The sequence below is a fragment of the Carettochelys insculpta genome, chromosome 8 (assembly GCF_033958435.1).
Source record: "Carettochelys insculpta isolate YL-2023 chromosome 8, ASM3395843v1, whole genome shotgun sequence".
In the NCBI taxonomy this organism is placed as follows: Eukaryota; Metazoa; Chordata; order Testudines; family Carettochelyidae; genus Carettochelys; species Carettochelys insculpta.
Window position 1 is genome coordinate 6,623,871 of NC_134144.1, and position 24,231 is coordinate 6,648,101.

Sequence of the window (24,231 nt, forward strand, 5' to 3'; positions counted from 1 at the left end):
TCTGTAAGTGCAACTCTGTGGCTTCTCTATAGGAGACCAGAGCACCTGGCCCTATGGAACAGGGTGGTGGGGAAGACACAAAGAGAGCAAGAGCTGGGTGTCAGTGGCATGATCAGCATACCCAGGTACATCAAGGGATCTTCTGTGACTGCACTCCATAACAACTATCAATTCTGAAGGTTTTACACTTTGAGTATCTGACTTCAGCTGCAGCAAACAAGATATAATCGTGTGCACAGTTTTGAAAATCAGGATCCTAATCTCTTGTGCCAGAAGTAGATTAGATTTAAAATGAAAACTGAACTGCATCTGCCCAGCTGCATACTTTACAGGGAACTTAGGGGAGCTGAGGAGGTGCTGCCAGCCCACCCTGATTTCAAAGCCCCACAAGGGCAGGCTCCTTTTTCCAGCAAAATCCTGCAAGTAGTGGACAAAGCAGGCAGCCAAACGACATAAGAAGCACTGTACAATTTTAAATGAGCATGTGCTCTAATAGATAAGCAACATAACAAAGAATGAACATTAACAGGGACAATGTTAAGAAAGGCATTACCATATGTGACTTGATTGAAAAGTAATTATACAAAGAAGGTAATCTTTCCAGCTTCGGTAGAACAATATTGAAAGCCATTGAATTATGCTGTTTTACATCAGCTAAGATCAAATCCTTCACCTAAATGTTACTTAAATCTACTCAAATCTCAATTAATGTGCTCCAATGCATTGTTTCAGAATTAGTGTTTTCAATAGCTTCTTGTTCATACACTATAGAGCTAGAGATAATATCCTTGTTATAGAAAAAGAAGTGTTCCAGCAGAAGACAAAACAACTGCTTTGCTAACCAATCTGAGTTTGACTTCAGTGGACCTATGCTAATTTATTCAAACCTAGGATTTTATCTGAAGGGTACCAGGGATAGAAACAGGAGAATGAAGGTGGTTTGGATTTTCTTCCCCTCTCTACATTATACATTCAATTTCCAAGACTTTTAAATGTTCTATTTTTAGAACACTTTATTTAAAAAAAATCTTAAAAATTCCTGATATGCCTAAATTTCCACTGAACAAATTTTTGCATGATAATTAATTTTTGGAGAAACATGGTTGGAGTGGAAGTACATTTCTGCATAGTATTTCACCATGTATATAAAGGTTTTCAGACATTGGACAGCCTATTAAAATATATTATTTATTGGACACAGGAATTGAAACTAATCAAGAATTTCTCTTTAAATGCTGAAAATCTATGGTGAAATGTGTCTGAGTAACAGATAGGAATCTAATAAGTGTTCCTACAGTTGCTCCACAATCATTTAAACACTGTATTAAAATAACAAAATTTTTATCTTGCTTTTAGACACTAAAGCTCTTCCTATGGTGGTTAAAGAGTATTAAAAGAGGAGAAAATTGGTTTGGTCTTTTACACTAAGACCTATACTGGTGGTGTCACAAATAACCTCCCTTTTCAGGAAGAGGATTGTCAAGAGCAGCAAGCTCAGAAGTAATAATTTTAATTAGAAGCCATTTTCAAACACATTTCACAGCAATGCATCACACTATGCAAACTTTCTGTATGGTACACTGAGTATAATGAATATCATCTAATCAGTCTAATCAGCATTCTCCCAGTATGTTCAGTTGGAAGAACTGAAAAGTAAAGTGTAGTGTCACCAGTGGGGAAAAAGGTTGATAATACAATCTTTGAGTGGAAATATAGGATGTAGTATATTTCATCCAGCCCTGGAATGTGGGATGTATGGTGTAGATTCTCAGCTAGTGGAAAGTGTCATAAATCCATTGAAGTCAATGGCCCTGACAATTTATACCAGCAAAATCTGCAAAAGATACCACAAAACAGACATTTCAGAGGTTCAGGTTATAATTTTCCTTCTCAGACTGCAGTTTGCCATTCCTTCCCTACCTACTTAAACAGAAGTAACCAGCCCCGCACTTTGCCCCATGTACAGAAGATTTAGGGAGGCTCCACAGAAGAATAAGGAAATGGTTTTATGCACAGGTCCATCTCCTATGAAAACTCACCAAATGTTTGTTCAAGTCAATGTAGAACACAAATGCATAAAACAGTTTTCAAAATTAGACTGCACTGTACATCACTGCTACTGACCCATTATACAGTCTGAACGTAAGCTGCATAGAACAACAAGAAATCTTGTGGCACTTTATAGACTAACAGATATTTTGGAACATAAGCTTTTTGGAGCATATGTTCCAAAATATCTGTTAGTCTGTAAGGTGCCACAAGACTTCTTGCTGTTCTCGAAGCTACAGACTAACACGGCTACCTCTCTGATACTTGTCAGCTACGCAGTAATTCACACTAACAGATATTTTAGAGCACAAGCTTCCGTGCATCTGATGAAGCGGGTCTTTGCCCACGAAAGCTTGTGCTCCAAAATATCTGTTAGTACCACAGGACTTCTTGTTGCTCTCGAAGATACAGACTAACACAGATGCCTCTCTAATAACAGTAATTCACACTCCATTATCTTGTATAATCTGCTACTGTGGCTCTATATGTACAAGTGCAGTCAATAAATGTCTACATATGTATTTACTCACAAACCTTCTAAACTCCAAGACCTAAAAATATCTGAAAGAACTATGGGATCAAGTGGATAATAAGGAATTCTTCTCTTTTACATGTCAATGTGTTGCAATATGACAATCTGTGGCATTTGAATACACAGCATTCTATGGTAATTTCTCATCAAGACCTACATTACTACACTTTCATAACCTTATGGAATATTTTGTTGTAACTATTGGACTTGAAATGTTATCAACTAAAACCCAATAAACTGAAAAAAAAATCAGACTCATCTCTATAGACAGAGTTGAGGCATACTTGGTAATTTCATTTAGCTTTCATTAAAGGCTTCATCAGTAAATGAGAATGGGCAGAGGCACAGAGAAAACAGAAATGTGTTAATTCCATTAAGAGCTTGATTTTATTTTATCTAGAGCATTCATTATCTAAAAAAGAAAGAAGGTAGTGGCATTCCACTGCAACTAACATACCAGGCAGCCAGTTTATAGTTTTCCAATTCCTTCTCTAATCGTCTGTTCTCCATCTCCAAATGCTGATTGTAGGTGTACATATCTGGGACAAATCCAATATTTTTACGTTCAATTGTACCTTTCTGCACCAGTTCATACCTAGAACAACATAAATCAGTAGATATTTTACTTTCAATCCCTTTATACCCTCTGCCCCCCTTGTGTGTGCCCTCTCATATTTATGTTTATATTAAGTATAAACACTAACACACATTCCAGCCACAAAATTCTCTCTTTTCTACTCCAACAATGATAGTATCGGCTCATTCTGTTATGCTCTGTTTTAATACCCTTAATTTTAGCATTTTGGTAAAAGACAAAATGTCTTATTGGTAGCTCACTGCCTTAACTTCACCACTGGTTATTTTCTTTCCTTTCTACAGATCTACACCATTGAAAGAAAAAAATGAAATTAAAAAATATTCACCTTAATTTCTGGCCATTTAAAAAGCAGCAGCCTCCACAGATACATACAGTCCTTTTAGGTCATAGTTTCAAACACATGAATGTTCTTCTGAAGGCCTCTATGACTCAAAGCTATTGATATGACCCTACCAATTTTTCCCAAAGTGAAAGTCTACCTGGAGAAATAGCCTAATAAAATATCTTCTCTTTCATTTTGCTAATGGCACTTTTTCATATCATTATTAGATTTTTCTCCTTGATTATTATGGAAGAGCTAATAAAAATGTTTTCCATTGCTCAGTGTGATATTTATACATTACCAGGACAAATCTTGAGCCAACAAGCTGCTGTGATATAAAAACTCTATAGCCTATTTTGTGCTCCACAGTTGCAGACCAATCTATACCTCAAGCAAAAAATAGGGATTCTTAGGCGGCAAATACATTTGCTTAGTACTCATGCAACTTCTCAGTCATTCTTGCGACAGTATCTGTGACTTTATCCAATTTAAGCAATCCAGCTCAGCGGGGGGGGAGGGATGATGTCATAGGAAATACAGAACCATTCAGCCAAAGGCAGGTTCCACTTTGGCTTGATAACAATACAAAAAAGGATAGATGATGTTATCCAAGAAAACAGTATATCTTATCCTAAAAGCTTCTGCCATAACTCTACTTGAACTAAGTGTGAACTTCAAGATTTGCCAAGACGTCTAACAAACATCAACATACAAATTTAAGAATGTATGGGCTTTATTTAACCTAGGTTACATAGCCACAAAGATTAATCCACAGTGGTATGCAACATTATTTAGTTCTGACAGGGTAATCTGGTTCTAGTCTAGTGGCAAAAGAGCTGGTCCTCAGCTGGTATAAATGGTCATAATTCTTTCGAGATCAGTGCCAATTTACAACAGCTCAACATCAGCTTAATGGAGCTTTATCAACTTACACCATTTGAGGATCTATCCTAGCATCCTTTTCTCCACCAAACCTGATTGCCATTTAGAAATCTGTGTTGTGGCGAAATTGCTAGTGGGAAGCTTATTGGTACGTTTTGCCTTTGCAAAAGGCAAATATATTGGTTTTGCCAAACTTTTTATGGAATAATTCTGCTGCTTTTGCCAGGCGTAAAATAGAACCAGTAGGGAGGATATACTACTATACAATAGCTCCTGAACTGACCCAAGTAGTAGGTTTCAAAATATAACTGCAACATTGCTATGGTTTTAGATCAATTAAACTCACTGGAGACAGCCAGAAGTTCTGTTGACTACCCTAAAGAAGGTGTAAACCACCTAGTTCAGCTATCTCAGCAAGTGGATAAAAATGTTTACTTCCACTGAAAGGTTTCAAAGGAGGGAGGTAAATGATAGAAATTGTTTCCATGTGTATGTGCTCTGCCAAGGTCAGTTGGTTATTTGTGTCTTCTGGATTACCCATGGTGCCTCATAAAATTAGGCACTACCATTCACAGCTGTGAATGAGACTGTCTTTCATGCATTTTTTACCACCAGAAAAGTGATAGGAATTGTCTTTTTGCAAATATTGAATAGAATTTAACCAAAGCTAGCATCACTTAGTTTTCTATTCAAAATAAGATTTTGATATCAGGTAAGCTAATCAAGTAGGTTAACCACATGACACAAGTTATCCTAAAAGAGGAATCATGGCCATATTATGCCTATGAATTTTAAGTAAAGATCTTATTAAAAATCTTTTTTTTTTTAAACCAAAAGCTATCTCAGCCTGTGTACAGCTTTTTTACTTGGTGCTAATAAAACACTGGATAATCTAGTTTGCTAACTTAGGAATCATTAAGAACCCAAAAATAGTTAAGGTTAATATAGTCCTCATCTTTGGCAAGATGAAAATGAATCATACAGTCTCTTTTTGCAATTTGAAGTAAAGGAAAAGAACAATTAAAATTGGTCTCATTAACTGTTACCATATTTTACTTTCGTTTTTAAGCCAGAACTTTTATTTTTCAGTGGAATATTGTGTCCATTTTACACAAGGGAAAAGTGATGTATACAGTGATTTTGGTCAAATGGCCTCATATTCAAGATGCACTACTCCTCGAACCATGGGTGATTGGTGCCTCTGAAGAGCCCAGGACGTGAATTTCTCTGGATGGGCACACAAAATTAATGGTAGTTTTTGAAAGCGTAGGACTAAGTCACAGAGGAAATGTCTGGCAAAACCAGGAATGAATACCAAATCTCACGAGTCCGAGTCCAGCACTTAAGGGACAAATCCATTCTTTGGGTTTTGCAACTTCACATTTCATATTCAAAGAAACTCAAAATCTCAAATGCAACTAAGCTGAACACCAAAGTAAGGACCTTCTGTTTATTAATACTTTAACAGATAACTTAAGTTTATGAGTAGGGCACACTATGAACATTCATTAACCAGTCACCCAGTGCAGCAATCCTTTCATGTGAGTTGCTCCCCACCCCCCAAGTCAAAATAGAGATATACCATGCCATCCTTTCCTGACCAGTGAAATAAAGAAAAAACAGTACCCATTTATCATTTGAGATAAAGCATCAATATGAACATGAAACATTTTATATATCTGGACAAAGTACTCTGTTTCCTCAAATTGCAATATAAACATTAATAATTTTGTATAATTTAATACAGCATTAGATATTAGGCAGACTATTACATTTGAGGGAATCATTTGATAAATTAGTCAAGCTCTTTTGGTGTAAATGAAAAACTTTCTCAACTAATTAATTTCTCCTTTTAATTCCCATTAGACTTGATCACAACATGGATCAGCTGTATATTAGCAAGAGGAAGTTATCAGCTCAAAGATGAACTTGATAATACTATACTGCTCTCATTTCATTACTAGTGAAAATTAGCAATTTAAAAATCAATTTTAAGCCACTTGCTAATATAAAAATGTATTTCAAAGGAAGTAATCGAATGCCATGCAACCCGATCTTCAAAATCCTTACCTATACAAGAAGTATCATAGAAATCAAAGGGCTTGCCCACCTGAGGAAGAACTAGTCATGTGACTAAATGTTTAAAAGGTTAAGCACATAAATTAGGGTCTGAGCCACTTTCAGAGTCAGTTTTGCCATGGGCTTAAATCCAAGGAGGACTCAACCCTTAAAAAGTTTCAGTTTCATACCTAAGTTGCCATTTATATATCAACTTAGTAGCAGCTGCCTTTTGCCATTAGATTTTCATATCTGATATTCATCATCAACTGCTTACAAGTTGAGGGTAACGGAGGCCCCAGAACAGTGCTCTTTTTGCATGAATGTATTAAAAATAATGACTCTGTATAAAAAATGCAACATAAGCAATGCCAGATTTTGAAAACTGCCTCACTAGCACTAGTGTCATACAAGTGGCAAAGGCTTGATCCAATGAACTAGACAGAGTGACTCAGTAACTAGTAAAACAAGCTAGAATTTTCAAGCCTTAAACCAAATTGTAAAATAGAAGATTATTTTCAGTAAGTGAAAACACTTTTCTCAAATTGCATTATTCCAAGAGAGCTGGTCAATTAGCCTGAAAAATAAACAATCAACCAAAAATGCAGAAGAATTCAACTGAGCTTTAAAAGCAAAACTATGGCATTTCAGGAAGATAGAATCCCTCTCACCCAAAATTACTTGGAGCATTTAAACTGGACTAACAGAAGCTGTATCATTAGAATCTCACTACCAGAGCCACCTCTATAGATCCATAAATAGCTTTCTCTCCCCAAGAAGCATTGTCTTTCTGACAGTCAGTAAATAAACCACTGGACTTGGAAAATATATTTTTCAAAGCAATGCAGGGAACTCCCATACAACTTTTTGGCTTGCAAATTGTGGAACAAAAAGTCTGAGCCTCTTAAAAGACAGAGAAGAGACCTGGTGCAGGTAGTCACAAGGTTACTTTTCTCAGGATTATTCAATCTAAATTTAAAAGGATCAAAATACAAGTAAAGGCATCACAATTGTCTAAGCACTGGAAATGGCAAAAGTTATGCTCATTCTGCCTCAAGAAATGAGTCAACTATTCAACAGCACATGCTTCAAAACTCTTTGACAAAGAAACTGGCACGTAACAGGTTTTCAAAGCTGCCAGCACCTAATTAAAGAAATGTCCAGATTTTCAAAAGTGGGAACAATGGAAGCTTGTGGGTTCTTAGATTCCAATCACTTCATTTCAGTGTCTAACGGGGATATTTTGAAAATTCTGGCCCTAAAATGATTATTTCTGTTCCAAACACATGAGTATTTTCTTAAAATTAAGTATCTCAAAGCTTGTGTTTCCCCCACACCCCCGACCCCAAGCAAAGAGGCTGGATTTTCTACATTTATTCCTGAGTCCTCAAAGTTAGACAGGCATTTTACAAATTTTACCATTCTGTCTGGAAGCAGTCAAGGGTTCTGGTCATCCCCATTCTGACCAGGAAATTGCAAACAAAGTCATCCACAACTTCAGGTATTTCAGCCACTGAATGCTTAGAAGTCAGAACAGATCGCTGAGCCTGAAATTAGAAGTTTAACTGTTATTTTAAATATGTGCAGTTCTGAGCAGGGAGCAGGGAATGAACCATTTTACTGATCAATCCCAGAGCCACCCTTCATCCAATAGTCATTGGAAAAAAACAAGGCAACACATCAAAACCCTTTGTGTATATGTGATGTTGTATCGAAGAAAGTTGACCATTAGTATCACTGTTACAATTTCCAAAAATCTTATATAAAATGTATCACATAAGGCATCAATCAAAAAGTAATAATCAAGTATAATTATCCTGATTAAATCCATATAACATCTTTGTATTTTGTTTTATTTGTGAGTTATAGATATTTAGGCCTGCCTGTAAAGGCCTATACTTTGAGAATTTAGCTGTAGTTTTACTATTGCTAATTACAGCAGTGTCAAAAGAATAAAAACCACAGTGTCTGTAGAGATCATCTGAGGCATTGTTCTTAAACTACAGCTTTAGGCTCAGCAGCAGGAGCACCCCAAGCTGGTAAATATTCAGTCACATCCTGACACATTCCAAACCAGTCACATTAAAATACAGTAAATCCTTAATTTAATAAACTAATAGGAGGGGAGGGGTGTCCACTATTCTGAAAAGTTGATTAAATGCAAGGGTTTACTGCCCACCCACCACCTTTAGGTTCACCCAGGAAGACTCTTACATCTGTTTCTTGAGTGGCAATAGCTAGTTTGCACCTCACCATTTTAGAAGTATAGCTGAGATTCTATTTTCCTAATGTGCATAATTTTACACTTAAAAACATGAAATATCTGCCATTCTGTTGGCCAGTCACCCAATAAGTTCCCAGGTGTAGAGCAGTGGATATAAAAACCCACCTGAACTGTCATCATTTTGTCTCTTTCCTGACCAAATTATTTAGTGTGCAAATATACCACTAAAAGAAGCTGAACAGTCTTCACTTCGTCGTTCTAGTCTTTCAGAAGTTACCAGAGAAATATTTACAAGCGAACAGCCTATTCCATTACCGCTATAATGCACACCCATCCCCTAAGCGTATTATACATCGAGGTTCCTGTCTTAGAGTTCAATAGAGAAACTCTTCTGAAAAATTAAACTAACGACATTCACCATGGTCTGTTTTTTAAAGCACCAAGTTTCATTGGCTGATGTAACTACAGATTTCTGAAGAGTTTCAGCTATAGCCAATGCTCACAAATCTTAAGTATAAACATCAAACCTGTTTTCGGACAACCTGGCTCTTATTTTCAAACTTTTTCATCCAAGGTTTAATACTGACTACAGAATTGACAAGATTACTTATACACACAAAACATATTTTTTACTTCATTGTCACTGAGAAATAGTCACTTTCATTTAAAAAAGTGAGTTCCGTTCACTTGCCTTCACGGAACAAAGATGATGACAATCACTCACTCCATAAATCAAAATATAACAAATTGATGGAGGTGAAGCAGAAAGGAAAGATAACTTACTATGTTATTCTAATAAACCAAACCAGATCACTTTTCTACAATTGCGAATGGCATCTGTACTAAATGTGGTATACCGAAAACTGTTTCCAAGCTATGATCAGTTCAAATTCCCAGGGATTTTTCTAGATTTGCCAGCAGGTAGGTATCTGGCTGGCTGTGTAGGTAAACCTATCATCTGATCCTAGCAATAGAATCAATTCTGTCAAGAGCCAACCTACATGTTGCCTAGAGAGGTGGTGGATTCTCCATCCCTAGAGGTTTCTAAGTCCTGGCTTGGCAAGGTCCTGGCTGGGATGACTTAGTTGGGGTTCATCCTGCTTGTAGCAGGGGGCTGGACTATATGACCTCCTGAAGTCCCTTCCAGCCCTAGGATTCTATGATTAGAAAGGGATGAGTTGGGCCACTGTTTTAGAAAGCACAATAGCAGCTAGAGTACATAGAATACTAGCTCTTAAATAGATGATAATTTGACTGCAACTATCATTCAGCCAAGCAGCTAGGTATATACTTATGTTTTTAAAAAACATTTGAGTAATTCTATTCTTGTACAGTAGGGCATTTAAGCACATGTTAAATAGTGATTAGAACACATGCTCCAGCAGAACATAAAACATGGGGTAAAGGGCTTGGTCAAATCAAGACCTAAATATTTTATTTAACTTGTTCCACTTAGAGAAAAGTAGATCCTAAAACCATATTTTTCTAAATTAACCCTACTTTTTTGCCTCTTAAGATACGAGTAATGCCTGAATTATAAAACAAACAGGCACACAGTGAACAGAAAATATTAAATAAAATGAAAATAGTTATTTAAGCTTTGTTCTCAAATTTATATCACATCTGAGGTTTCTGGAGATATCGTAACTGTATAAGACTATTCATATTCAATAATTAAGGTTGCCCAGTGTCTAAACTTTAAATCAAGAGAAATCAGTTTTATTACTGATCCATTACTATCAGTAGTTGTAAAATTCTTACTATAATTTGTGCATCTTCAGCCTGCTCTTGTATTGTCTGTAAAGCCTTTACCAGATCTTCATCACCTTCCAGGAGACTAAAATCGTCATCTGCTGGAACCTAAACCCAAATATCAATGAAGTCACATCAATATGCAATAATATATTATACTTTTTTCTAGAATATAATTAAGTCCAATTTCACACAGTAATTTAAAAAAAAAACTATGAGTAGCCATATTAGGAAATTGGTGTTATCATTATACAACTGAGTATTGTTCTGCTTGATGCTGAAACACACAATATTTAAAACAAGAACAAAATATAATAAAAAACAGAGTGGTATCCTTGCCCTATTTAAAGTTGGTGACAAAACTCCCATTGAGTTCTTTGGAGATAGATGAGGATTGACGGTCTGTCAGCACTTGATCCAAGGCCCAATATAAAGATTCTTCTGGATTTCATAGGCTTGGGATGAAAGCCAGCTACCTGACAGAGCAGATTATTTGGAAAAAAGTAGACTCAACAATGGCACACCCTAGTATAATAGTTTCTCCTCCTCTAGCATCCTCTGCAAACTACTATGCCAAACATACAGTAGTAGTAATCTTCTCAGAATTTGGTCCTCCACTTAAGTCACTTGAAAAAAAAAACTCACTCTTTCTGAGGTATCAGCATCTCACAACTTCCGATTACCACCATTGCATTATTTGCTCATGCTAGCTTCTTTCACAGGCCCACTCTTCTCTCAGAGTGGGCAAGTTCACAGGCTTTCCCCATCCTTCAGTAACAAATCCCAGGGAAACAAAACCCAACTAGAGCAATTTCTGTCCCTCCAGACATCCTTTAACTCCACTAGGTACTTACCAACACCACATACAAAACACCCCCTAGGAATACAACTTCTTTAGAATCCCTGCTTCTCCTATCCTACACCCTATACTAGCTGTTTTCCTACAGAAGAAGAACTTTACCCCCTCACATATGCACTCCCTCGCAGAGTTTTCACTTCCCTGCTTTATGAGAAAACCCAGCTCCTCCTCAGCTGTGTCTGGTAACAAACCAAGGCTGACACCCTCCAGATACAGAAAGATGAGCCAACTGAGCTCTCAAACTCTGGTACTTTGTTCCCCTCTCCTGGTGGGTTCACACGCCTTCACATAATTGCTATTCAGAAAGCAGTCAAATGGGGGCTTTATATCAAAAATCAAGACATTAATATATTGAATAAAATCCAAGAAATCACAGATTATGTAAGATATACATACAAATACTCAAATTCCTCACTATGAATAACCTGAGATCAGCTAACCTTAGCTTAGCTACCTTTTTAAAATTATTAAATGTAAATGAAAACATATGCTTAACATCATGCATTTTTGGACTATGGTTCTTAAAACAGGATTTACATCTTTGGTGCTAAGGTATCATAGTGACTGGTGCATTCTGGGCTCCAGAGAGATGGATCAGGCCCCTGTAAAGGTGGAAAGGGACTCGGCCCCATGTCCCTAGAAGGAGCAGGGCCGCAGAACGAAGACACAAGGCTGTGGGCTAGGCTCCCCAGCAGCCAGCTCTTTTGGGAAGCCAGAAGCATACTGCCTGGGTCTCTCGTGATGATTTAAAAAGCACAGGGTGCTGGCCACTACTGCAGCTGCCGTAGCCATGGGGGCAGCCAGGAGCCCAGGGGCCTTTACAGTCACTGGGCCCCAGGGCACTCGCTTCCTTCCCCCCACTTGTCAGCAGCCCTGGGTGTATTTAAATAAAAGAGATACTACGATACAGATCCCTTAAAACTACTGCCTATCTTTTGAGATCTACTGATGAAAGGCACGATAAAAAGTATTATTAACAGAGAGTAAGCCGTGCTAGTCTATACACTATCAAAACAAAAAGCAGTCAAGTAGAGGAATTATCGCACCGTTTTGGAAAGAGAAGCGGAGGAGCTGGCTTTTATATTCAAATTTGGCACATTAACACATGGTTTAAATCGTGATGGGAACTTTCTGAGTCACTATAGGGGCTCGTCTGCATACTTGGCTCAATCTAATTCGTGACCTTCCCCCCCACCCCTCCACTCTCTGATTTGCTCACCTTGATTATCTTTTTCTGATTTGTCCTCCTTGCTTACTGTTTTTGGTTCTCTGTGTCTTAAATATTGAGTCTGTTCTGGTCTGGCTATGGTCTGAAGAAGTGGGTCTGTCCCACGAAAGCTCACCTAATAAACTGTTTTGCTAGTCTTTAAAGTGCTACTTGACTGCTTTTTGTTTTGAAAAAGTATTATTGTTATTATTGGCAATATAATTATTAAGTAAATTACCTCTTCATACTGATAATCATCTTCAGAGTCTTCTGTAATGGTAACTTCTGAATGTTTTGTCAAGTCTAAATTGGCAGACATATGTGGTGGTTTCCAGTGAGAATTAAAACAGTTTTTAAATTATCATTAAAAATAAAACAGTTGTTTGTAAAGCAGTAATTATCAGTCTGTTCCCTGTTCTGTGTAAGATCAAATTTCATATATTTAGGGCTAACTTTGGTCCTTGCGTGCCCATACATAGTTCCAATGAAACACATGTCTGCATTCATGAACAGAATGAAGCATTCAAACTTTTCATTGCAGGATTGCATAATATTAAAATACCACCTCTTTGCTTTGCTCTATCTGCAGCCAGTTGCTATGCTTAATATAAATAGGCCAGACTCTACTCACAGGCACAGAGCCACAGTGGCTATCCTGCACCACTGTTCTTATGCCTCTGGGGACATTTCATCAGGTTTAGAGATCTGATACTGCAAATGTACATCTGTGGAGCCAAGCTTTGGGGGAAAATAATAGTAAATCGAGCACTGAAGCTTCTGTTATGTCTATTTAGCAGCCCTGCATCTCCTTTAGTTATACTAAGAAGAAACTGGATAGACTGGTTTTAATGAGAGTATTGAGAAGTATGTGTTTTATGAATGTTTGACAATCTTGTTCTGGGAAAGTGTCCCAGCTGCAACCTATGTGCCTGTTGGCCTGGGAAGGGAGAACATAGCTGAGAACATTTACACTTGTGGAAAGGGCTTTGAAGAGCTGTCCTGAAGAACCAGAGCCCTGGCCAACCCTCCATGACTTAAGCAGCTGTCTGGTTCCTAAGTCTCACCTCCTCATTCCCAAGGCTAATGCTAGGAACCTTACATCAACAGCTACCTTTGTTCCCCTCTTGTTCTTACTATTTGTGCTTCGATTCTCCATTCCTTTAACTGCATGGAGTGAGGGGGGAGAAGCAGGCATCACAGTGGTCCAAGAACCACTAAGTCTTTGCTAGAGGGACAGAAAGAACTAAAAGTTCTGTGGCACCTTATAGACCAACAGATACTTTGGAGTATGAGGTGTCCTGGGCAAAGACCCACTTCATCAGATGCATGAGTGGGGCAGGGAGGTGGGGTTCAGAGGAGGACTTAAAGAGGGAGTCTCAATAAAGGGGAGGGCCAGAGCTGACAAGGTCTATACAGTAAGGGCAGATATGGCCCATTATTGGCAGTTAATGTGGAGTTGTGAACATCAAGAGAGAAGAAATCGAGTCAATTCAGTCAGGGGAGATGTGGCCCATTGTCAGCTGGTAATGTGGAGGCGTGAACATCAAGAGCAGAGAAACTGCTTTTGTAATGGACCAACCACTCTCAGTCTCTGTTCAATCCTTGGTTGATGGAGTCAAATTTGCAAATGAATTGTAGCTCTGAAATTTCTCTGTGCATTTTATTTCTGAAAAATTTTTGTTGTAGGACTGCTACTTTTAAATCTGTTACTGAGTGTCCAGGGAGACTGAAGTGTTCTCCTACAGGTTTTTGTATGTTATCGTCCTGATGTCTGATTTGTGTTCATTTAGGCCATATCTACATTAGCCAAAAACTGCGAAATGGCCATGCAAATGGCCATTTCGAAGTTTACTAATGAAGTGCCGAAATACATATTCAGCGCCTTATTAGCATGCGGGCAGCTGCGGCACTTCAAAATTGACATGGCTCATCCAGACGGGGCTCCTTTTCGAAAGGACCGCAGCTACTTTGAAGTCTCCTTATTCCTATTTGCATGGCCATTTTGAAGTTTTTGGCTAGTGTAGACATAGCCTTAGTCTTTTATGTAGAGACTGTCCAGTTTGGCCAACGTAAACTGCAGTGGGGCATTGCTGGCACATAATGGCAAATGTTATACTAGTAGATGTACAGACGAAAGAGTTCCTGATGGTGTGGTTGATGTTAGGTCCTGTGATGATATCGCTGGAATAGCCATGCGAGCAGAGTTGGCAGTGAGGTTTACTGCAGGGATTGTTTTCAGGTTTAGAGTTACTGTGGTGCGGTCTATAGTTGCTGCTGAGAATTTATTTAAAGTTGGCAGGCTGTCTGTAGGTGAGGACAGGCCTGCCTCCCAACATCTGTGACAGTGAAGGATCATTGTCCAGGATGTGTTGTAGATCACTGATGATGCGCTGGAGAGGCTTTAGCTTGGGGTTAAATGAGATGTCCAGTGGTGTTCTCTTGGCTTCTGGGTACATGTCTGGCTCTGTCAATCTGTTTTCTCACTTCCTAAGGTGGGTATTGTAGTTTCAGGAAAGCTTGGTAAAGGTCTTGTACACGTTTGTCTCTGTCTGAGGGACTGAAGCAAATGCAGTTGTCCCTTAATACCTAGCTGCACATGTGGATTGTGTAGTATGCCCTGGATAGAAGCTGGAGGCCTGTAGGTAAACATAGTGGTCCATGGGTTTTTGGTATAGGTTGGTATTTATGTGACCCTCACACCTAAGTGGCTACAACTACTCAAGCATAAATAAGATGAGACAGAGAGAGAAGGATGGCAACAGAAAAGTTGCTTTTGATTTACTGCTCCTAAAAAAGTAGGTGTGGAAGAGCAGAGATTGGGGAAATCAGTTTGTTTTTTTAAAATTTGTGCTGGAGATTGATGAGGGTAGCAAAAGCAGAGGCAGTCTGGTGACAGAAGAACTGATTTGGGAGATTAGGAATTTTCGTTGATTTAGTTTAGTAAGTCTAAGAATCATTTTTTAAAAGCTTGATGCCCTGTGGTCAATTTATTCCTTGTTTTTTCACTGTATGTGGAGGGACCATGATACTACTTCACATCTGGGGCAGAGATCTTATGAACGAGACAAAAAACTGAGGTCCTCTGGGCAGAATATGGATGCTAATGCCCCTCTTCATATAAAGGAGGAGCCAGTGTAGGTGTTCTACTTATGTGTTTGCACTTGCTCTGTGATTATGTTCCTAAGTCAGATATTTGTGGACCTGCTGGTGTCTGTTAAAATCCCTGGTTTATTTGGAGAATTGTCTTTAGCTGAATTGCATTTTATCCATATACATATGTCTACAGATTGAAGCAAGCAAAGGAAAAAGTTAATTGCACTATTGCTAAAGGTCAAGGCTTTATTAGCAGAAGCTACAAAAATCTTTTCTTGATTTGAAATGCTCATTTAAAGAGAAATTATTATAAAAGTTTTACAGCATTGATTTTTAAACTACACACAACCTACCCAGTCAGTAGTAATTTTACATGAGTAGAGGGCTTGCCCTACCATTGCTTTTGGTAAGTGAAAAAATAATTAATATTCTGGGAACACTTTTCCCTGCACTCTTCAATAAGTCATCATGAAGGGATTTTGCTCCAGCTTTATATGTATTTTAAAAAAACTAAGACTACAGAAGAAAGTTTAAGCTATAAAGGACCTTTCAGAAAGTTACATGGGCGCATAAATACAAGATTATAGTAGACATCACCTGTGCTTTTTTTGAGATGGTACAGCGTGGTACTCTGTACTGGCACCTTGGCAGCCCCAGCTGGGATCCCCAGGGATACAGGGAAGGTGTAAAGAACCAGCTGTATACCAGTGCCACCTTTTTTTTTTTTTTAACAGAAAAAAAAAGGCACTGGAGATCACAATGTAACAGCAAGTGCTTTAATTATAGCAAAAAGTATGAAACTAACATTCAATGCAAGTATGATCTAGTCACCTGAGACTGACAGTCACAAATGCCTGACCTCTGTTCTTGGCTCCTCTACTATCCCATTGTGTGGCCTTGGGCAAATCACATTAAACATACAGGCTTTGGAATCCCATCTCTGTAGAATGGTAATAAGTCATCTACCTTACGAAGTGTCTAATAATTATGATTTATCATTAATTCATTAGTACCATAACTGAATGATATTTCATTTTAAGTTTGCCAACCACTCACAAACTGAAAAATGTGTTAAATATGGTATAAAACATCTAATGAAAGGAATCATGATATCATTATAATTAAGCAGCCCTTTTTATACTGTCATGTTTTAGTAAATAGTGGAGGTTGAGCTGTACAAATATTCAAACTTGTAACACACTTGTGACACATTTCATTTCTTTTGCTCCATATTGACAATTCTATTCTACAGTTACAAAATCTCTCTCAGTATGGACAGAAACGTCAGCATCACAACCAGCAAACATTTCAGACCAACACAGTATACTTTTGGAAATACCTAAATCTCCAAGAAACGTAGTTTGCTGTTAGCTTTTCTCAAGATATTTTATGCACCTGGTAATCCTTATGTGCTCTTTTAGTTTAGAATACTGTGTTATTGCAGGTACTATGCATCTGGAATAAAACTGCATGTTAAAAATCTTGAAGTTATTGTTCAAAAAGTATATTTCAGATGCACAATAATCGCTTTTATGAGAAAATTCCTCATTCAGCTATGTTTCAGCAAATATTACAAATTTTATTTTAAATGTACTTTATGTAGCACCTTTTATCCATCACAGGGCACTGAATAATGTTTCTGTTTTTAAGGAAACAAACTGAATCACAGAGAAGCGGCTTACACAGGGTCACAAAGTGATTCAGTCAGTATCAAGGTTAGAAAAAAGGAAATCAGCAATTTATTTGCCTTTACTCTTTTTGTAACAAAGTAATTACTGTTTCTACATGTTATAACTTGGAAAAATAAACCTTTTAAATTGCTGCAATGCAATCTAGTAATAATTCCTATTCTACTATATTGTAAAACTACTAAACTAAAAATAGACTTTAAGGAAGGATTGACTAAGCCAGCATTTGATAATGAAACTAGAGCCTTTCACTTTAGGCCAGTGGTTCAAATATTGCCAGCTGAAGGAACGTGCAAATGTGGGTTACTTTCTGATAGGTGTCTTCTGGGAGAGGCTTGCAAAAAAATTACACAGCCTCTGCTGAAGAGAGACAAACACATAAAGGAGTAAGAAGCAACAGTTCCAGTACTTCAGTTGTTGCTCACAGTTTTCACAAGTAGCAGCAGCCAAGTGAAATTGTTATTGTTCTAGTCAGTTTCCCCCAGGGAATCTAAACAGCCATAGTGGATATTGACAGCACACTGAAATAAATAAAACTCTGGACAGTCCCACTGTTAAGTTTCACCTAGGGGTTCTGAATACTAACACTAATCATGACAATTTCACTTTTCTGTTTCCATACCAGAAGCTGTGTAGATTCATCTGTTTGCAGACACATGAAGATGGAAGTGCATCAAGCCACACTCAGCTAACATGTGGATGTTGCTCCCGCTCTCATGATTGGGAAGCTTAGCTTAGTGAACAAACTTAAGTTCCTCAAATAAAAAAGCCTACAACTTAGTTCTCCAGGGAAGTTCGCTATTAATCAAAGCAAGTAGCAACGTGTTGGTAAAATAAATTATTAATCTTAGCTGTTGTCCACCATAATTATGGGATGGGGTACCTGGCAAGTACAACCATGTGGTGTTATTAATGCCCATCACCACATTGTGCTGGCACCCCCTGGAAGCCTTATCACTGATGTCATTCCACAGGATGAAGTGGGGCGGCAGCCCCAGGCCTTACACTTTTGGGGGTCCTTTGGCAGCTCCACCACCTGTCCTATGGATGAAATTTAGGGGAGGTAGCGACAGGGAAATGCCATGGCAGCAGCAAGGAATCAACTTGCCTCCCCACCCCTCATGCCCCCCATACTCACCATGTGGCACAAGCATCAGCCTACTCCGCTCCACCACAGCCCCCCTGCCTGAACCCCGCTTCTGGGTGGCAGGGGAAAGCTGCTTCCACTCCCCACCTCCCACGGAGAAGCGGAGCTCAGCCGGCTGGGAGGGCGCAGCAGAGAAGAGCAAGTGTGGCATGATGAGGTTGGGGGGGTGCTGAGGGGAGGTGACCACCCCCGATAATCCCTTGTCAGGTGGGTCGGGGATGGGGTAAGGGGGGGAAGGGACACGGCCTGGGGCTTGGAGGGGGGTGTGCCCTGGATACTGCTACCTCCCCATCCTCCGCGGGACACCCCTGCCTGGCTACACAGGCCACAGGGAAGAGCGCTCTCCAGTCCTGGGCAGCGCCCCGACGGGGGGTCCCCCATGCAGAGAACTGGGGGGACTTCAGCACAACCCTTCCCCCGCTTTGAAATCGCCCGGGGGGGAGGCGCGCGCCAGAACCGCCTGCAGACTTGTTCCTCCGTTGAGTCCAACTCCCGCCACAACCCCGCAGAGGCCAAAGGCCAGAGCCCCGGCTGAGCCCCCGCCACGCTCGAAGCGACCCCTCCCCCCCCCGCCTCGCCGCCCCTCAGCACAGCCCCTCCAACCCCGGGGACGAGGATACGCTGCAGGCAGAAGAGCCCATCGGCGCCAACCGCCTCCGCCTGCCCCTCCATAGCCGGCTCGCAGGGCCGCGCCGGTCGTTTACCCTTCGCTCGCGCCGTTGCTAAGCAACGCCCCCCCCCTCAGGCGCTCTCGCGAGAGCGGCATACAACCCGTCCCTGCTTTCCTGAGGCCTCCCTCCCGGGGGGGGGGGGGGAGGTTAAGTGGGAACAGCTGGACACGATCCGCTCCCCACAGCAATCGCCCGGGAACGGACAGAGGAAGAGCCAATGGGGCTCCAGGAGGGCGGTGCCGAGGGACAGTCTGGCCAATCGGTGCAAGGGAAGGCAGAGCCCCGCCTCCTGTCCAGGGCTGATGGCACCGACAGGGCTCAGGTTGTTAAAGGGAGAGGCACAGCCTCATCCTGGAGGGGGTGTGGGGGTGGCTGCAGCCCTCAGTCCCCATCCCTTGCGGGGAGTGGCGTAAGGCAGGAGAACGACCCCTGCAGCAGGGTTACCATGGGCTCAGACCTCAGCCACTTGCCCTGCAGCATTCCAGTGCTCTGCCCCCGAAATCCCAGGCACTGGGGTGCACGGTGCTGTACAGCCTTCACTGGCACCGTCTCCGGTGATCAGCCATACGTGTCTCTGTATGCCCACAGCACTCTGACAACACCCCTCTTTGCCTGGGCAGGGCCAGCCACCAGCCCTGTGTGTTTGAACCAGACCTGCCAGCTCTCTGCTCAGATTGGAAAACCTTATTCATAAACTAGGCTTCTATGAGATCATTTTAAAGGAAAGCAAAGTTTGGTCCTAGAATGAAAGTTTGTTCCAACTTCAGGGCTTTCTTGTGGAGAGGAAATATGAAGTTGCCAACCCATCTAAAGTCTAGATTATTTTTCCCCTTAAAATCTCAGCTCATTGCAGTGACGAGACGACATGAGATTTTCGGCTTTCAATTTAAAAAGCCGCCAAAACAAAACAAACCACAGCACCTCCGCACACACCTGAAGGTATTATTTTTAAAAAAATACCAAGACTTCTAAGTGAACCTCATATCTTTAGGGTAAACGCATGGTTCTTGAATTCTTGGGATTGGCACTTCTTAAGAATTTCAGGGTGTGATTACGTAAATAATATTTTTAATGTTTATAGCATTTTTCATCCCAAGGACTAATAGATGTTCAATAATTGTTAGTTTGTGAAAAGGAAGGTGTTACACCAGTTTTATAAATAAGTAAATGGAGTTACTGTGCCACAGACTTTCTGTGTAACTTTGGGCAAATCGTGTAATTTGTATGAAGTCTCACAGTGAGTCACTGACAGTCTCAAAAAGAGAGCTCATGAGTTACTTTCAGTTCTATATATATCTTGTACGACCTTAAGGGCTTGGGGTTATTTGTTAACCTTTCTATCCAGGTAATATGGTAATGTGCATGAAAGAATAAAATGAGTGGAAAGAAAGAACAGTAAACTACCAATGTGTAAGCATTTTAGGCTGGAGTTAATTATCCCTTTAGAGTAAGTAAGATCTTTTTATAGCAGAAACAGCTGTCCTGGAGCTAATGTTGCACCTTCACATAACCTTGAGAGAATTATTTGTTCAAATTCTGTTTGTATGGTGTGCTATTTCTCTGTAGTTTACTTAAAAATGCAGGCAAAACTTTAGAGGTCGTAATATAATATAGACTATACTCTTGAGGATATAGTTTGTTATTAGTACTCTTGGACTGCCTGAGCTCAGGTTCTTTGGGGTCAGTCTGAAGTTCTTCCATTGACTTCAGTAAGTTTTGCGTTCAGTCCTAGATTCCTGCAGATCTTTTATAATAGAAATTGCACACAATAGAGAACTGGTTTGGTTGAGCAAGAAATGTTATTTGCACTTGTGCACAACAACCACTGGAAAATAAATTCTTATTTTCTTTGCAAGGGTTCAGGGAGAACTGTGAGTAATCAGACTCAAAGGATATGTGCTATAGTCTGTTATCTGACCAGCACAATCTCAGGCAGCTAAGCACACAAAGAGAGAATCACAGAAGTAAGAGATGGAAAATGCACTTTAAATCATCAAATCCAACCATGCTAACGCAGGAGCTAATCAAAGTGAGGACATGCTGCATGTAGCCATTAGCTGCTATAAATAGAATGCTCTCAGTGAGTTGGCTGTCCTTTATCAATTGTGGAAGCATGAGTTTTAGGGAACCGATCAGATATGCCGTTCCAGTGTCTGTCCTTGCAATGAGACAGCAGATGAGAGATTTGACGGGAAATGTGAGAACCATGAGGGTCTCTCTAACAGAAGAATAGTAACAGAGAGGGAGCAGTGCTAGTCTATATACTGTCAAAACAAAAAGCAGTCAAGTAGCACTATAAAGACTAGCAAAATAATAAATAATAATGTATATATAAATTATTTTGCTAGTCTTTAAAGTGCTACTTGACTGCTTTTTGTTCTAACAGAAGAGTGTGTTATGATGCTGTATTTTCTATAGATGTACTGAGAGAGTTTGTAAGGTCTTATTAATTCTGTGTCATGGCCTCTTGGCTAAGGAGAATACTCTAAGGGTTGGAAATTGAGGATCTAAGTGTGTGGATGCAGATTATGTTGTTCCTTTCTTTGTGTGTTGCAGCAGGGAAAGTTTCCCATTTCTTCCTCAAAGAAGAAATGATCTGCCTAGAATACAGATGAGGACGCAATCCTGGACCCTTTGAGTGAAGGAGCAAATGAAAGGCACACAGTGTTGCTGACTGGAAGAGTTCAAAAAATCATGAGCTAGACCCCTACAATCATGATTTACTTAGTTTTAAAAATGACTAAGAGGTTCTTTTTAACAACTTCTGATTTCTGAGTTTTTAGGGTGCATGGCCCTCATGTTTGCTAGCTTTTATTCATGACCAGGAGAGCTAGAACTTTCCCCACCTTAAATGGAAGCTAGAAGTCTCTAAGAAATTCTTGATTCCAGCAAATTACATTTAGAAAAAAAAAACCACTACCACAGAAAGAGAAGGTGGGTGAGGCAATGTTTTTTTATCAAACCAAACTCTGTGTAAGCTTGTCTCTCTCCCCCAGATAAGTTGTCTAAATAAAAGATTGATTTCTTCATCCACCACGTCCCTAATATCCTGAGACAAAACTGCTGTAACATTGGTATTCTTAATCATAACAGTTGGCCACAGTGAGTAAGTGCACATAACTGAAGGTCATAGAAAGATGTAGTTACTTTTGGTCACAGATTAATATGGCTTTTTTGGTCCAAACAGGTCTCTTTATTTGTTGCTACTGTAATGCTTCCAATGCTTAGAACGCTAAGGACTAGTGTATTCATCGTTAGTGTTCTTTTACTGACAGACTGAAGCAGACTAAAGCCAGTTCCCATCCATATCCTTCTCTCCCTCTTCTACCCCAATAGGAGCTCCATCTCCCACCATGTTCCTGCTAATTCCTTCTCTCCTCCACTTTAACCACCCTAGCCTCCCATAAGATCTCTCCTTCCCAATGAGCATCAGAAGAATTTCACTACATGAAAGAAAAGCATCTTGCTTCCTGCCTAACTTCGTCTAAGTCACAGTTGGTATCTGCCTTTCCCCAGGGAGTTAGGTTCAGCTCCAAGGCTCTCCCATTCAGTCACCAGCATTGTGTCCCTCTACTCTGTGAATGGCTGGATCTCATGCAAAATGACCTCGCAGATGAGAGGTGGGGAAGAAGGGGGAAACTGCAGCACTGACGGTTGGGCTCTCTCCTTCCCCCTACCCCACTCCCTGGCTACGTCTACACGTGCACCCAACTTCGAAATAGCTTATTTCGATGTTGCGACATCGAAATAGGCTATTTCGACGAATAACGTCTACACGTCCTCCAGGGCTGGCAACGTCGATGTTCAACTTCGACGTTGCTCAGCCCAACATCGAAATAGGCACAGCGAGGGAACGTCTACACGCCAAAGTAGCACACATCGAAATAAGGGAGCCAGGCACAGCTGCAGACAGGGTCACGGGGCGGACTCAACAGCAAGTCGCTCCCTTAAAGGGCCCCTCCCAGACACACTTTCATTAAACAGTGCAAGATACACAGAGCCAACAACTAGTTGCAGACCCTGTATATGCAGCACGGACCCCCAGCTGCAGCAGCAGCAGCCAGAAGCCCTGGGCTAAGGGCTGCTGCCCACGGTGACCACAGAGCCCCGCAAGGGCTGGAGAGAGAGTATCTCTCAACCCCCCAGCTGATGGCCGCCATGGAGGACCCCGCTATTTCGATGTTGCGGGACGCGGATCGTCTACACTGTCCCTACTTCGACGTTGAACGTCGAAGTAGGGCGCTATTCCCATCCGCTCATGGGGTTAGCGACTTCGACGTCTCGCCGCCTAACGTCGATTTCAACTTCGAAATAGCGCCCAACACGTGTAGACGTGATGGGCGCTATTTCGAAGTTACTGCCGCTACTTCGAAGTAGCGTGCACGTGTAGACGCAGCCCCTATCTCTCGCTTGGAGGCAGTGCAGATTCAGCTCTCTTCCCCTGCCCAATCTCTCACCTGGAGTCGGCAGGGCTCTGGCCATAATCCCAGGGTGGCAGCAACAATGCTGAAGTAAGAGTAGTAATGGGAAGCCAAATCTGCTGTGGATACTGATGGATGTCACTTCATTTTGCCACTTCTGTGCTGGTGTGGTGCTGCCTTCAGAGCAAGGCACCAGACTGCCAGCTGCCACAATTAGCTCTGTCTTCAGGGCTGGGTGACAGTGTGCATACTTGGGGAGAGGGTGGATGTAAAACTGCAGATGCAGAGATGGGGGTCTGATCAAATCTAAGAGCAAGTGATCTAGCTGAACAGGGCTCTGGGAAAGACAAGCAGGAAAGCAACATGATGGTTTACAGTCAAACCTCCCAATGTGTACTGTGAGGGGGCACTCACAGAATAGCCAACTTCTAGGCTCCACACCAAAGTGAGACAGCCAAGTTGGAAGCCCTCCTAGGACAGGCAGAGGGAAGGAAAGTGTGTCTGAGACTGTCCATGGGACTCTGAAGAAGTTGTATGTTCCCAATACACTAGCATGGGGAAGAGACAACAACTTGTGTGCTATTTAAAAATCTCTTTCCTTGTAAATGCTGTGGTTCTAAATAAGTGCTCAAAGAAGGCTGTCTGATCATTGGCTACCATCATTGCCTGCCAGGGGAACAAAACCACAGTCCCTGCAGATAAATCAAGCTTGCTGAAGTGATTACAAA

General features: G+C 40.7%; 1 protein-coding gene across 4 annotated transcripts in view; it reads right to left on the bottom strand.

Annotated features, from left to right (window-relative positions):
• The window catches only part of SPAG16 (sperm associated antigen 16), a 624,134-nt gene extending 605,028 nt beyond the window's left edge, over positions 1-19,106 (bottom strand). For 3 of the 4 annotated variants that reach the window (XM_075000811.1, XM_075000810.1, XM_075000813.1), the window contains exons 1-5: positions 19,032-19,106; positions 12,722-12,768; positions 10,427-10,525; positions 7,861-7,988; positions 3,039-3,176 (exon numbers count right to left, since the gene is read on the bottom strand). In XM_075000811.1, the coding sequence (XP_074856912.1) occupies positions 3,039-3,176; positions 7,861-7,988; positions 10,427-10,525; positions 12,722-12,768; positions 19,032-19,083 (464 nt within the window). In that variant the 5' untranslated portion in view covers positions 19,084-19,106. Of the gene's footprint in view, positions 1-3,038; positions 3,177-7,860; positions 7,989-10,426; positions 10,526-12,721; positions 12,787-18,402; positions 18,456-19,031 lie in introns of those variants that run through there. The other variant, XM_075000812.1, reaches the window with a different exon arrangement.
• Between the last annotated feature and the right edge of the window lie 5,125 nt (positions 19,107-24,231).